The sequence below is a fragment of the Triticum dicoccoides genome, chromosome 7B (assembly GCF_002162155.2).
Source record: "Triticum dicoccoides isolate Atlit2015 ecotype Zavitan chromosome 7B, WEW_v2.0, whole genome shotgun sequence".
Classification (NCBI taxonomy): Eukaryota; Viridiplantae; Streptophyta; class Magnoliopsida; order Poales; family Poaceae; genus Triticum; species Triticum dicoccoides.
The window spans coordinates 652,359,134-652,374,960 of NC_041393.1; the positions used below are offsets into that span (position 1 = coordinate 652,359,134).

At 49.2% G+C, this 15,827-nt stretch overlaps 1 protein-coding gene across 1 annotated transcript; it reads left to right on the forward strand.

Moving 5' to 3' along the window:
• The first annotated feature begins 5,121 nt into the window (after window positions 1–5,121).
• Window positions 5,122–6,232, forward strand: LOC119335488 (auxin-responsive protein SAUR71-like). The gene has a single exon (XM_037607607.1). The coding sequence runs from the start codon at window positions 5,223–5,225 to the stop codon at window positions 5,640–5,642; it is 420 nt and encodes a 139-aa protein (XP_037463504.1). The 5' UTR covers window positions 5,122–5,222; the 3' UTR covers window positions 5,643–6,232.
• Window positions 6,233–15,827: the final 9,595 nt, after the last annotated feature.

Genomic DNA, 15,827 nt, shown 5'->3' on the forward strand with positions numbered 1-15,827 from the left:
TGCAAGTCTAAGAGTATAGCAGCGGAATGTAAAACATTGCACATGAAGGTAAATGGGGGAGTTTGGAGGGAGCAAACGCAATGTAGAGACAGAGATTTTTGGTGTGGTTCTAATAGGTGGTGCTATCGTACATCCACGTTGATGGAGACTTCAACCCACGAAGGGTAACAGCTGCGCGAGTCCACGGAGGGCTCCACCCACGAAGGGTCCACGAAGAAGCAACCTTGTCTATCCCACCATGGCCATTGCCCACGAAGAACTTGCCTCACTAGGGTAGATCTTCACGAAGTTGGCGATCTCCTTGCCCGTACAAACTACTTGGTTTAACTCCACAATCTTGACGGAGGCTCCCAAGTGACACCTAACCAATCTAGGAGACACCACTCTCCAAAAGGTAATAGATGGTGTGTTGATGATGAACTCCTTGCTCTTGTGCTTCAAATGATAGTCTTCCCAACACTCAACTCTCTCTCATAGGATTGGATTTGGTGGAAAGATGATTTGAGTGGAAAGCAACTTGAGGAAGGCTAGAGATCAAGATTTTTTTGGTTGGAATGGAATATCTTGACCTCAACACATGAGTAGGTGGCTCTCTCTCAGAAAATGAATGTTGAAAGTGTAGGCACATTCTGTGGCTTTCTCAACGAATGAAGAAAGGGTGGAGGGGTATATATAGCCTCCACACGAAATCTAACTGTTACACACAATTTACCAAACTCGGTGAGACCGAATCATGAAACTCAGTCAGACCGATTTAGTTAATAATGTGACCATTAGGCATTTCGGTGGGACCGACATGTCAACTCGGTGGGACCGATTTCTTTAGGGTTAGGGCAAAACGTAATCTCGGCGAGACCGATTACACAAACTCGGTGGGACCGAATTTGGTAATATGCTAACCGAGAGTTGGTCAGGCAAACTCGATGGGACCGATTCGCTCATCTCGGTGAGACCGAAACTTTACGAAGGGGAAACAGAGAGTTTGCATTGCGAACTCGGTGGGACCGATCGCTTATGTCGGTTAGACCGAAATGTTACGAAGGGAAACAGAGAGTTTGCAATCCCATCTCGGTGAGACCGAGATCCCTATCGGTGAGACCAAAGTGACTAGGGTTTCTGGCAGTGGCTATGTCAAATGAACTCGGTGGCGCGAGAAAGATCAAATCGGTGGGGCCGAGTTTGACTTTTGATTTGGGACATATGTGGATATGAGAAAGTGGTTGAGGGTTTTTAGAGCATATCACTGAGCATTTTGAGCAAGCAAGCCATTAAGCAACACCTCATCCCCTTTTAGTAGTATTGGCTTTTTCTATGGACTCAATGTGATCTTGGATCACTAAAAGTAAAATGTAGAGTCTTGAGCTTTAGAGCTTGGGCCAATCCTTTGTCCTTAGCATTTTGAGGGGTCCACATTTCTAATCCATGCCATGCCAATTACTGAACTTTCCTGAAATATTTATCTTTAAATAGCATTAGTTCAATGAGCTATATGTTGTTAATAATTACCAAAACCACACAGGATAGTTGCACTTTCAGTATTCTGTTAGGTATTTGTATAAGCTAGTTAATGTTGTGGTGCTTCCTGTGTCATAAAAGATTGTGTTGGAAAATTAAATTACCCCCTAATATTCACGTGTTTGCTCTTGCATAACACAAGTTTGACTAGGGATAACCTAGCTAAACGACACCCTGTGACTGATCCTACATGTGTGTTTTATGCTGAAGTTGAGTCCATCCAACATCTCTTTATTGATTGAATTGTTGATGTGGAAACTTGGAAGATAATTGCTAGCACCCTTGACATTCATGTTCCTACATCTTTTAAGTGTGATATTGTAAACCTGGTAACTCCTGCTGCCTTGTGGGGCTTATGGCTTCTCCGTAGTGATTTTGTCTTCCAGGGTCAAAATGGCAAAGCTTGCGATGCATCCTGAATTTGGTAGGCTCATTGATCAATCGATGAAAGATTTTGTGCTCCGATGCCCAGACTGCTCTCCTCCGATGTTTAAGGCTGCTCAATCGACACCTCATGCAGTTGCTTAGAATAGCTAGGCCTACTTAGAGCATCTATAGCTGGACTTGGCAAATCTGACCCCTGAAACGCTCGCGGACGCGCTAGGCGCGTCTGCAGACAGCGACTGATCACGCCTCAAAAAATGCATTCGACATCCGGATACCTCGAATTAGAAATCTCAAATCCATATTATTACATGCAACATGAAACCTAATCTAAGCGGATCTCGTCCGGTTCTGCTCGCCGCTCACCCGACTCCGCCCTGGCCATGTCTGGTGGCCGGCTGCGCTCCTCAGAGTATTGTCCGGGACGCCGACAAGGTAGAGTAGGGCATGGAACACTAACAGGCTCACGGGACTCAAGCCGCCGTCGTCTCCCATTCTCTACTCTTCCTCGTCGAAGCCCGGAACCCGAACGGTGCCGGTGGACGTCAGATGTTGGGGCGGGAGGGAAACCCCTTTCATTTGAAAAGAAAAAAAAAGTTTACACACAAGTTTACTAACGTATTTGCTGTCCTTTTTTTTTTGTGCTCTGGTCCCTATAGTTAGCTATTGAACGAATTAAGAGGAATTGATACAATGTACTATACAAGTTGGCCGAGCCTGTTCATTCTTGGTCACCGAAAGGGTGAAAATAGAGATACCGTTGCTCTTTTTCGTCATGCATGTCAGGCGCTGCACACCGGCATGCAGCGACCCAACACGGGCGCTGCATTGTGCATTGCACTGTTCTGAAAATCGGACGTTCAATTTGTCCTGGCTCGCTCGGTCCATCGTCGTCCTCCACGTACTAGTTGATTTTGATTTGACCTGAGGCATGCCATGTGCGCCTGCATGGAAACGAAGGCCTCAGGCATGCGTGGTATGTCCGGCAGGCTGATCAAGCTAGCTAGCTCCGCCACAGGCTCGGGCCGAACGTAACACATGCATCGTCCGGTTAGCTATGAGTGAGTAGCACGGCAAGAAGAAACGTGCTAATAAAAGTGGGCCGTACGTACCGGTCGTACCTGCTGCCGAATTGAGTTTCACCCGTCGCTCCATTTTTCCGACTTGCATTGAGTAAGCGATCGACTGGCACGTACTTTAGTCATCAGCGCTCACATGCATGGCCGATGGCACTACATGTGAGGCTCCACCGCTCCACATTAGTTGACTAGATATTAATACGAAATCAAGAGATCAACAGGGAATGAAAGGTACAAATGAACCACCAAGTCGTCAGTCAGACTCCTTGTGACCAGTGAATCCCTATGGCACCTTCTGATGTTAAAGGTGATCAGCGTTTGCACGTCCTAAGCGTTGATCGGCCACTGGCACACTTGTCACCCCATCTCTAGTTTTTCTATAGTACTCCTATATGCATTTCTACCTTGGTGAGATGTGTGTGTGACCAGCCCATCCCCACTCATATCCTACACTCGTACCGCAAACACAGCCGTATATGTCTAGACAGTAGCCGCAGCGCCGCGACAAACCTCCGATCTCCAGCCGATGAGTTCCTCCACCAAACCGTGACAGGTACCGTCAAAAGAACGACACAACGAGACGGGGCAACGATCGGTCGAATCTCCCGGCGGCCTAACGCCATGCCGCGCCGCTTCCGGAAAAGACACCTCCAAAATGCGGGAGACACTGTTGATGTGTGCGTTTGCCGCTCCACGGCCGGGACGCGTACGTATCTGCGTGCTCCGCCACTATCCGGCATCACGCACAGTGCAGTGCTCCTCTGGTTCGAGCGATGCTGAAGATAGGAAGATATCTGCACGCATGCGTGCTGGTCTCCGACTCCACGTGAAAATGTTTCGCCTAGCTTGCTAGCGTCCGGTACAGGAATAGTGCGCGCGTGCATATGCTACACCCTAGTAGTCTAGGGACACGCCACACCTAACATGCTAGTAGTAGCATGGTCCTTTTCTTAAAATCTATGGGATGGTACGCATTTCTAGAGTCTCTACCATTTGTGTATAGAGAAAATCAAACTTTGCCGGAGCTACGGAGTATCACTGAGAAAATCCAGGTGCCAAAAGATGATACTACTGCCACGGATTGACAACAGTAACACTCTAGTAGTACAATCACTTGATTCTCACTCTCTCTCTCTCTTCTTTCAAATTGTTCTATATTCACTTGCTTTGTCTCTCTCTCTATCTCTCTCTCCTCCATGTGCCAGGTCAGTAGGTGGGCTCCTTGTTGACAGCTAAATCTCGCTAACCTCCTCACTCTCTCACCTCCACGAGGGCCGTACGAAAGGGACTACGGAACAGGCCGGACGGGTCGGTCCCGGCGCGAGCCCGAATCAATCCGATCGGTCGGAGCTAAACCGGGTGCGGGTTTAAGGCGCTGCCGGGCCCACCCCACCGGCTTCTTGCCGCTTGTACCCGCCGGGTACCCCAACTGTACCCGCACTTGTACCTCGCCAGCCCATTCAATTCTCTCTCTGCTTGGTGCTTGCCTTAAAAGAAAAAAGAAGTCCCTGCCTGCCAGCCCTTGCTATGCACACACACATATGGCTACACTCACCATGGTCTAATTACTAGCTCTAACATGATCACTGAATAATAAAAGCACTTGCTGTCTAATCACATGAGGCTAAGACATTTTTATGTGTATATTCTAGTTCAACGAAATAACAGCTCACTTCATTTTCTAGCACAACTTTGTTGTTCCTACTAAATGGCAAGTTCAGTAGTGGGGTGGTACCGCGGTAACTGGTAAAGAATCCACCAGAAACATGAAACATAGAATACTGCTACTGTTTGAAAATACTCCTTTATATGTACAGAGGGAGTATAATACAACCGTTTGTCGTTATTTTATGCTGGAACAAGGCGTTATTCATGGCGCATTTTCTTGTCTACTTTAACCAATGTAACCAGTTACGTATTCGTATTCGCCAAGTCTGTGTCCATTTAGTATGAAATGGGGCAGAATTTTAAAAGGAGGCAAGTAACCCGGTGCCACATTCCATTCCGAGCAAAGAATTTGTAAATACTACAAACCGAGAAAAATAATGGCACAAGAGGACCTGTGCAACGCACAACTTCCAGCTCTCCCGCTATATAACGAGCCACCATGGCCGCCTCAGTACAAACGCCTTGTATCCTCTCAACTCTTGTGTCGTCCCTCGCCAAGAACTAGCCACCGCCGCCGCCTCGCGGCCTCCGCTTCCAAGCCTCGAGGTCTCGGGAGTCAACCGAAGCAACGGCAGCATGAAGCGCCTGCTCAGACGGCTGTCCCGCGTGGCCGCGGCCGACGCCTGCGCAGCCGCCGCGTACCAGCCGCTCCGGCCCGACTCCGCGGCGAAGGCCTCCTCCACGGCTTCATCTTCGTCCTCCTCGTTCTTCGGCGCGCGAAGGCTCGGCCGCGGCGCGCGGGTGCCGGAGGGGCACGTGCCGGTGTGCGTGGGCGAGGAGGGCGGCCCCGTGGAGCGCTTCGCCGTGCGGGCCGAGCTCCTGGGCCAGCCGGCGTTCAAGGCCCTGCTCCGGCGCGCCGCGCAGGAGTACGGCTACGGCCACCCGGGTGCTCTCCGGATCCCCTGCGCCGTCGCCGACTTCCGCCGCCTGCTCGTCGGCCTCTCCGACCCCGGCTGCCAGGCCACCGACGACGACGACTCCGCGCTCTACTACTAGCCATCTGGCCCGTCTTCCCCGTCTCACCCTCCTCGTTCGGCTGCCATGGCGGGCGTGATGGAAGATTAGCCCCCTGGCAAAGGCAAATCGGTGAACCAGCAGAGCAAAATGCCAGCTGCTGCGTTCTGACCGATCTGCCCCTGCGTGGATGCAGTACATAGGGAGGTTGGTGGAGGGTAGGACGGGGATTCCGCCGCCTTTTCTACTGCAGCTCAGCAATTTTAGGACCTGCTGTCTTGCGGGAATTTGGGCTGTAATTTTTCTTCTTCTTCTGAGTGTTCTTCTAGCTAGCTCTAGATCTAGTTCTGGTAGCTGCAATGGAGCTTCTTCTTCCTCTTCTTTTGCTAGAGACATCGAGGTCTTGATACCACATCATGTAAGCCGCAAGGTTCGCCTCATGTGAGTGAAATGGGTGATTTTGCTACTGCAAAAGTTTGCTCCAAGATCTGGTGGTGTAGAATGTAATGCACTTCCATGGATCTCCAGCTACCTCTAACAGTTCAGGCAACCTGTCATGGAATGCAATGATGTATTGCTATGATTGAGCATTTGGTAGTACTACTACTAAACTACTCGGGGCATTGCCTTCAGAACTGCTTGCCAGAACATCTGGGTTTTGTGTTCAGGTTCAGTAGATAGCTGACTGCATACACAGCCATATAGTCTGTGTCCATCAATCCATGGATTTTCCAGGACTTTGAAGAAAAGTTTATTGCTTGAACCGATAACTGCCTCGAGCCCTCGAGTATATGCTCCGGCCAAATGCAACGAAAGGGACGAGATGACAATGTAGAGCAGGAATTGGAGAAATCGGACAGAACAATGCTCTTTCTTTTTGTTACTGTTACTACAGTTCTCCTTGCATCACACATACGACTTGTGAGAACCAGTCATCACATTTTTCGAAAACAAATGGCATCACGAGAAAAGTTAGATTACATTCCAGAGAGTCAATCAAGATTTCGTTATGTGCACGCAAGACTTTGCTAAATCAAGCTACTTTTTGATTGACGGCGACATGACAAACCGGTGGCCTTGAATAAAACCAGCAAGATATATACACAGAAACAAAATTCATTCAATACCTCCCAATCAATGGAGAGATATGCGGGCGCATTCCCTCTCAGATTTTCTTCTTTGTTCGACCACTGTCCACGCATTTCTGTTTGATATTGGCATATTGCCACCAAGAAAAGAGAAAAAGACCTTTTCTCTGGAATGAATGGACACTGGCACTGGCATTGGCACTGTCCCGTCGACCCGTCCCATGTGCAGCGAGGAGAAATCTTGGCCAAGAACGCCGGCGCGGCTGACAGCTGCGCCCACAGTTACTGTGGCTGGGCTCACAGCGAACATGATACTCCTACCTTGAAAGATTTAGGACACCATCTTTGCTAGTACTGTACATTACTGTGCTATTAGTACAACTTTGCGTGCACTTAGAAGCAACTAATTCTGGAATTAGTACCCCGGAATCATTGTGTCAAGAAGCCGCTAACCGGAAATGACCAAAACATGAGCCATCGTACTACATCAGTACAGGTGACAGGTACGTACTCGTTAGCTAGGCTAGCCTCTCTCTCCATTATTCATTCGCATGTGCCTGTCATTCTTGTGCATTTGGGAATTTCCGCGGCGACCTCTTGGTTGGTTCCCCTTTATATGCTTCCAGGTTTGAACAGATGTGAAATGCACCGGGGAATAAACGGTATTGGAGCTGGAGATTTTTATTTTCTTCCGTTTTTATATGCAGCTGGTCTAATTTCTGTATGCATAGCACATGCGTTGTCAACACGACCACAGCTCAGATCGTCCGTTTTAGTTTCTGCAGGATGTACGTACTTGTTAGCGAGTTAACTACACTACCGTACCAATAGGCGAGGCAGCATTCACTCTCCAAAGACTTGAACGCAAATCTGCACATGGGCGCCGGCTATCTCCAAGCTCCTCCGGTCCAAGTCCAAGAAGAAAGGACACCGCCTAGCTGGGAGCTACTCTATGACGAGCTGTGAGGCGACGGGGGTTGATGAGGACCCCTGCGTCGCGCTGCATGCATGCATGCATGGAGCTTGAGTGGTATACAGGGCAGGGGCAGGGCACGCCATGTGCACGCAGAGGAGGGAGGCAGGGTGTGAAGGCCACGGACGTTGCCTGGCCCGACCGCGAGCGCCAACCGAGAAAGGCAGACGGCACAACCGCGACGCAGACGCTCGCTCTCGACCGGACCCGGACAACCGTTGCCATCATCCGCGCGGCAAACGTTGCACGGGATGCGGCCACCGCGTGGCGTCGCCGCTGCACACGTAGTCGCGTAGTTCGATCGGCCGTGCGCTCTGGCTGGCGCCTGCCGCTGCCAGGCCCGGCATGAACCAGCAGCAACCGAGAGATATTTTTGCAGGTGGGTGGGTGTTAGACTATGTCAGTTCCTAAACTCACACGTGATAATAATGTGCTTTGTGAATTTCACCATTTTGATCTTTTTATTAAGGACCGGGGCACGAGGGACATTCTTCTTAGTGGGCGGTTGTGCCAGGGCCTCTACCGTCTGGAGCATCCTGGTGTCGCTCGTGTTTTCAGTGGAGTTCGGGTCTCTCCGTCACAGTGGCATGCTCGTCTTGGTCACCCGGCCAGACCTATTGTCCGTCATATTTTGCGTCGTCATGAGCTTCCTAGTTTGTCTAGTCATAAAGATGTAGCAGTGTGTGATGCTTGTCAGCAGGGGAAGAGTCATCAACTTCCTTTTTCGGAGTCCAGTCGTGAGGTGAAACATCCTTTAGAACTTGTGTTTTCAGATGTATGGGGTCCTGCTCAGACTTCTGTCAGTGGTCATAATTACTATATCAGTTTCGTTGATGCTTATAGTCGCTTTACCTGGCTTTACCTTATTAAACGCAAATCTGATGTGTTTGATATTTTTGTTCAGTTTCAAAAACATGTTGAACGTCTTCTCAAGCACAAAATTGTTCATGTCCAGTCAGACTGGGGGGGGGGGGGCGAGTATCGCAACCTCAACTCTTTCTTTCAGTCGCTTGGGATAGCTCATCGTTTAGCATGTCCACATACACATCAGCAGAATGGTTCAGTCGAACGTAAGCATCGTCATATTGTTGAAGCTGGTCTTACTCTTTTGGCCCATGCATCTGTTCCGTTTCGGTTTTGGAGTGATGCTTTCACCACTGCATGCTTTCTCATCAACCGTACTCCTACTCGTGTTTTAAACATGAAGACTCCCATTGAGGTTCTCCTTAATGAACAACCTGATTATACCTTTCTCAAGGTATTTGGGTGTGCTTGCTGGCCGCATCTTCGTCCATATAACAAGCGCAAGCTTGAGTTTCGTTCTAAGAAGTGTGTTTTTCTTGGCTATAGCTCTCTTCATAAAGGTTACAAATGTCTTCATGTTCCCACTAATCGTGTCTATATATCTCGGGACGTCGTGTTTGATGAGCATGTTTTTCCCTTTGCCAACCTTCCCGTGTCCACTGTCGAACCACCATCCCTGCATTCATCCTCTGTTGCTTCTGACCAATTTGATGATGTTGCATACTCTCCTTTGCTGTTACCTAACCATGGTGCAGGAACCGGACGTGGAGCTCGTTTGGAGCTGTTGGAGGATTCACCATCATCATCGTCGTCTTCTGGTGGGCACGTCGATCGCCCTATGTTGCATGGCATCGATTCGCGTGCCCATGCATGGTCACCCGACGAGCCCGTCGCGCCGAGCATCTCCACTGCTCGGTCCGTTTCACCAGCGGCCGCCGAGTCGCCCGCGGCTCGGCCCGTCACGCCGTCTTCGCCTGCGGCTCGGCCCGTCACGTCGTCTTCGCCCGCGGCTCGGGTCCTCACGTCGCCTTCATCAGCGGATCGGCCCGCGACACCGGCCGCGCCACGGCCCACTATGCCGAGCTCGCCATCGGCCCGGTCTGTGATGCCGGAGTCGCCAGCTGCTTCGTCTGCTCTGCCGGTTTCGCCGGTGGGTCGGCCTTCTTCGCCAACCGAGTCCGAGGCTACCGTGACTGGCTCCTCGTCACCGGCTGACTCGTCAACGTCGCCGTCCTCCAGCCCGTTGCAGGCTGCTCCGTCGACCTCGGTGGTTCCTGTGTCCCGACCACATACACGCAGTCGCAGTGGCATTTTCAAACCTAAGGAACGTAAGGATGGTACGGTTGCTTGGTTGGCTGCTTGTTTGGCTGCTGCTGTTGCGGATCCATCTTTTGAGCCTCGCTCATATCAGGCTGCCCTGCGCATTCCACATTGGCGAGAGGCTATGGAGCAGGAGTTTCATGCTCTTCTTCGTAACAAGACATGGACTCTCGTTCCTCCACCACCACGGGTAAATGTTATTGACTCAAAATGGGTATTCAAAGTGAAGAAGCATTCGGATGGATCTATTGAGCGTTACAAAGCGCGACTTGTTGCTCGCGGTTTTCGGCAGCGTCATGGTCTTGACTATGAGGACACCTTCAGTCCTGTCGTCAAGCCTACCACTATTCGGCTTCTTCTCTCCATTGCTGTTTCTCGTGGTTGGTCACTTCGTCAACTTGATGTGCAGAATGCTTTTCTACATGGATTTTTGGAGGAAGAGGTTTATATGAAACAGCCGCCTGGTTTCTCTGATCCTGATCGTCCTGACTATATCTGTCGTCTTTCCAAAGCACTATATGGTTTGAAGCAAGATCCTCGTGCCTGGCATGCCCGCCTTGCCTCTGCCCTTCGTGCTCATGGGTTTGTGCCGTCTACTGCTGACACTTCGTTATTTCTTCTACAGAAGCCAGAAGTCACTATGTATCTTTTGGTATATGTCGATGATATTATCCTTGTCAGCTCTTCTCAGTATGCTGCTGATGCTCTTGTCTGCTCTCTTGGTGCTGATTTTGCGGTCAAAGATCTTGGGAAGCTTCACTACTTTCTTGGAGTTGAGGTCACTTCTCGTGCTACTGGTCTTGTCCTTACGCAGAAGAAGTACTCGTTGGAGTTGTTACAGAGAGCTGGCATGCTGAAGTGCAAACCGACCACCACACCCATGTCGTCTACCGACAAGATAACAGCTGTTGATGGTGAGCTTTTGTCTCCTGCGGATGCCACAGAGTACAGGAGCATTGTTGGTGGACTTCAGTACTTGACGATCACGAGACCAGATATCTCTTATGCTGTTAACAGGGTTTGTCAGTATCTTCAGGCTCCCAGAGATACTCATTGGGCTGCTGTTAAACGCATTCTTCGTTATGTTCAGTTCACCCTGACATTTGGTATGCATATTCGGCCGACTTCCTCTCGGGTCCTTTCGGCCTTCTCTGATGCAGATTGGGCTGATAGCCCAGATGACAGGCGATCCACGGGGGGTTATGCAGTATTCTTTGGCTCTAATTTGATCGCCTGGAGTGCTCGGAAACAGGTTACTGTGTCACGTAGCAGTACTGAAGCTGAATACAAGGCTGTGGCTAATGCTACTGCAGAGATTATTTGGGTGCAGTCTTTGCTTCAGGAGTTGGGTTTGTCTCAACCACAGCCTCCTATTCTTTGGTGTGATAACATCGGTGCTACATACCTTTCTGCAAATCCAGTATTTCATGCCCGAATGAAACACATTGAAGTTGACTATCACTTTGTACGGGAACGTGTATCACAGAAGCAACTCCAGATCAAGTTTATCTCATCTAAGGATCAACTTGCAGACATCTTCACTAAGCCTTTACCGCTGCCACAGTTTGAGGCTTGTAGGCGCAATCTTACCCTTCTCAGTTCTTTAGAAAGTGGCTAAGATTGAGGGAGGGTGTTAGACTATGTATAGCTTTTGTACCTATGTACGTATATGGTACATATTGTAACACAACCATTATATATAATGAGATAAGCCACCCCTAGAGGGTTGTGCTGGTTCCCCAAAACTTATTGTCTTACAGTGGGATGGGGGAGCATAAAGACAACTTCAACGGGGCGACCCTTTTCGTCCGCCCGTGTCCATTTAGTTAGGCGCGGCCAAAAGTGACGGCCCAACGCACCGACCCAAACTCAAATCGTGTCCGCCTGACGTCCGTGCCGACCCATTTTCGGCCCAAAATTGCGCCTGGAATGCGTCGGCGCGGACGCGAAGCGGACATGCCGTGCGTCTCCTCCCCGTCCGCCGCGTCCCCATCTGGCAGCCACCCTACCGCCACCGGTCGTCTTATTTATGACGACCACCGACAGCGGGCACACGCGTCAGTCAGTGTGCGCGTCCTTTTTTAACCACACGTGGGCGGGTCGGCCTCATCCACTTTTCCCGTCCACATCTGGCCCCCACCACTCAACTTGTTTCCTCGCCGGCGACCGCAAACCCTAGCGCGACCATGGGCCTCTTCGGCAGCAGCAATGGCAAGGGCACCCCCGGCGCCTCGTCATCCCGTGCTCCCCTCTCCCTCCACCGCCGGCGTGTTTCCGCCCTGAACGCCGGCACCTGCACATCCCGGTGCACCAAGCGCGGTGGCACTGGGAGTACAGGAAGCCCCTCCCTTACCCCGACGTGACACTGCCGCACCATTGGCATTTGGATCCAAACCGGATCCCGGTGCCGGCGGTTCCGCGGACCAGCGGGCACACGACGACGAGGTGCGCCGGCGCCGCGCGCTGCTCACGCGAAGCACCGTCGGCTGCCCGAGTACGCCGCCGACTCTCCCAACTGGGAGGCTTGGTTCGCCCTCGAACACGAGGAGCAACGACGCTCGGGTGTCGACGCCGTCCCGCCGCCGTTCCCACCGCCGCCCCCGGAGGTAGAGCTGGAGGACATGGAGGCAGAGGCGGAGTATCAAGCCGCCCTTGAGGAGGCCCTACAGCACGTGCTGGAGGCTAGCTGCATCGACAAGGATGCGCACTGGGATGGGCTGGAGCAAGCCCTTGCCCTGTCGGCGGCGGGGGACTTCGTCCACACCCCGCTCTTCGTGCCGCCGCCTCCACCGTCGCCGCCCATCCAGCCCAAGCCGGAGCCGGAGCTGGAGCCATCGCGTAAGCGTTCCCTGCCTCCACCCACTTGGCCAGAGGAGGCCTACTCATGGACGGGCCAGTACCGCGAGTGGGTGAGCGCGCCTCCCGTCCACTTCGCCGCGATGCCGGAGGAGGAGGCCGCTGATAACCCACAAGTGTAGGGGATCACAACTGCTTTCGAGGGTAGAGTATTCAACCCAAATTTATTGATTCGACACAAGGGGAGTAAAAGAATATTCTTAAGTATTAGCAGTTGAGTTATCAATTCAACAACATTTGGATAACTTAGTATCTGCAGTGAGGTATTTAGTAGCAAAGTAGTATGATAGTAATGGTAACTGTGGTAAAGGTAAAGATAGTAATGATAGCAGTATTGTAGTGATTGTAACAGTAGCAACGGAAAAGTAAATAAGCAAAGCACAATATATGAAAAGCTCGTAGGCAATGGATCAGTGATGGATAATTATGTCGGATGCGATTCCTCATGTAATAGCTATAACATAGGGTGACACAGAACTAACTCCAATTCATCAATGTAATGTAGGCATGTATTCCGAATATAGTCACACGTGCTTATGGAAAAGAACTTGCATGACATCTTTTGTCCTACCCTCCCGTGGCAGCGGGGTCCTAGTGGAAACTAAGGGATATTAAGGCCTCCTTTTAATAGAGAACCGGATCAAAGCATTAACACTTGGTGAATACAAGAACTCCTCAAACTACGGTCATCACCGAGAAGTATCCCGATTATTGTCACTTTGGGGTTGTCGGATCATAACACATAATAGGTGACTATAGACTTGCAAGATAGGATCAAGAACTCACATATATTCATGAAAACATAATAGGTTCAGATCCGAAATCATGACACTCGGGCCCTAGTGACAAGCATTAAGCATAGCAAAGTCATAGCAACATTAATCTCAGAACATAGTGGATACAAGGGATCAAACCTTAACAAAACTAACTTGATTACATGGTAAATCTCATCCAACCCATCACCGTCCAGCAAGCCTACGATGGAATTACTCACGCACGGCGGTGAGCATCATGAAATTAGTGATGGAGGATGGTTGATGATGACGATGGCGACGAATCCCCCTCTCTGGAGCCCCGAACGGACTCCAGATCAGCCCTCCTGAGAGGTTTTAGGGCTTGGCGGCGGCTCTGTATCGTAAAACGCGATGAAACTGTCTGTCTGATTTTTTTCTCCGCGGAACAGAATATATGGAGTTGGAGTTGAGGTCGGTGGAGCAGTAGGGGGCCCACAAGACAAGGGGCGCGCCCTATAGGGGGGGAGGGTGCCCCCACCCTCGTGGACAGGGTGTGGGCCCCCTGGGCTTCATCTTTTGCCAGTATTTTTCAAGTCATTCCGAGAACTTCTTTTTTCTGCACAAAAATAACACCATGGCAGTTCTCCTGAAAACAGCGTCAGTCCAGGTTAGTTTCATTCAAATCATGCAAGTTAGAGTCCAAAACAAGGGAAAAAATGTTTGGAAAAGTAGATACATTGGAGACGTATCAACTCCCCGAAGCTTAATCCTTTGCTTGTCCTCAAGCAATTTAGTTGACAAACTGAAAGTGATGAAGATAACTTTTACAAGCTCTGTTTGCTCTTGATGTTGTAAATATGTAAAGCCAGCATTCAAGGTTTCAGCAAAGATTATGAATCAACCATATTCACAATAACATTCAGGTCTCATGTTTACTCATATCAATGGCATAATGAACTAGCGAGCGATAATAATAAAACTCGGATGACAACACTTTCTCAAGACAATCATAGTATGATATAACAAAATGGTATCTCGCTAGCCTTTTCTGAGACCACAAAACATAAATGCAGAGCACCTTTAAAGATCAAGGACTGACTAAACATTGGAATTTATGGTAAAAGAGATCCAGTCAAGTCATACCCAATATAAACTAATAGGAATGCATGCAAATAACAGTGTGCTCTCCAGCGGGTGATTTTTAATAAAAAGGTGATGACTCAACATAAAAGTAAATAGATAGGCCCTTCGCAGAGGGAAGTAGGGATTTGTAGAGGTGCCAGAGCTCGATTTTAAAATAGAGAGATAAATAACAATTTGAGCGGCATACTTTCACTATCAAAGCAACAACTATGAGATGGCGATATCTTCCATACTACCTGCATTATAGGCGGTTCCCAAACAGAATGGTAAAGTTTATACTCCCCCACCACCAACATGCATCAATCCATGGTGCTCGAAACAACGAGTGCCTCCAACCAACAACAATCTTGGGGGAGTTTTGTTTAATTATTTTGATTTGCTTTGATCTTTTTGAATCATGGGACTGGGCATCCCGGTTACCAGCCATTTTCTCGTGAATGAGGAGCGGAGTCCACACCTCTTAAGAATAACCCACCTAGCATGGAAGATACAGACATCCCTAGTTGAAACATGAGCTGCTCGAGCATACAAAACAGAATTTCATTTGAAGGTTTGGAGTTTGGCACATAAAATTTACTTGGAACCGCAAGTAGATACCGTATATAGGAAGGTATGGTGGATTCATATGGAATAACTTTGGGGTTTATGGAGTTTCGATGCACAAGCAGTATTCCCGCTTAGTACAGGTGAAGGCTAGCAAAAGACTGGGAAGCGACCAACTGAGAGAGCGACAACATTCATGAACATCCATTAAAATTAATTTACACTAAGTGCAAGCATGAGTAGGATATAATCCACCATGAACATAAATATCGTGAAGGCTATGTTGATTTTGTTTCAACTACATGCATGAACATGTGCCAAGTCAAGTCACTCAATTCATTCAAAGGAGGATACCATCTCATCATACCACATCACAATCATTTTAATAACATGTTGGCACACAAGGTAAACCATTATAACTCATAGCTAATTAAGCATGGCATAAGCAACTATAATCTCTAAATGTCATTGCAAACATGTCTACTTCATAATATGCTAAATCAGGAACGATGAACTCATCATATTTACAAAATCAAAAGAGGTCGAGTTCATACCAGCTTCTCTCATCTCAATCAGTTCATCATATATCATCATTATTGCCTTTCACTTGCACGACCGAACGATGTGTATAATAATAAGAGTGTACGTGCATTAGACTAAGCTGAAATCCGTAAGCATTCATTTCAAGAGAGAAGACAAGATAATATGGGCTCTTGGTTAAATAAACAATCATGCATAAGAGAGCCACTAAACATTTTCAATATGG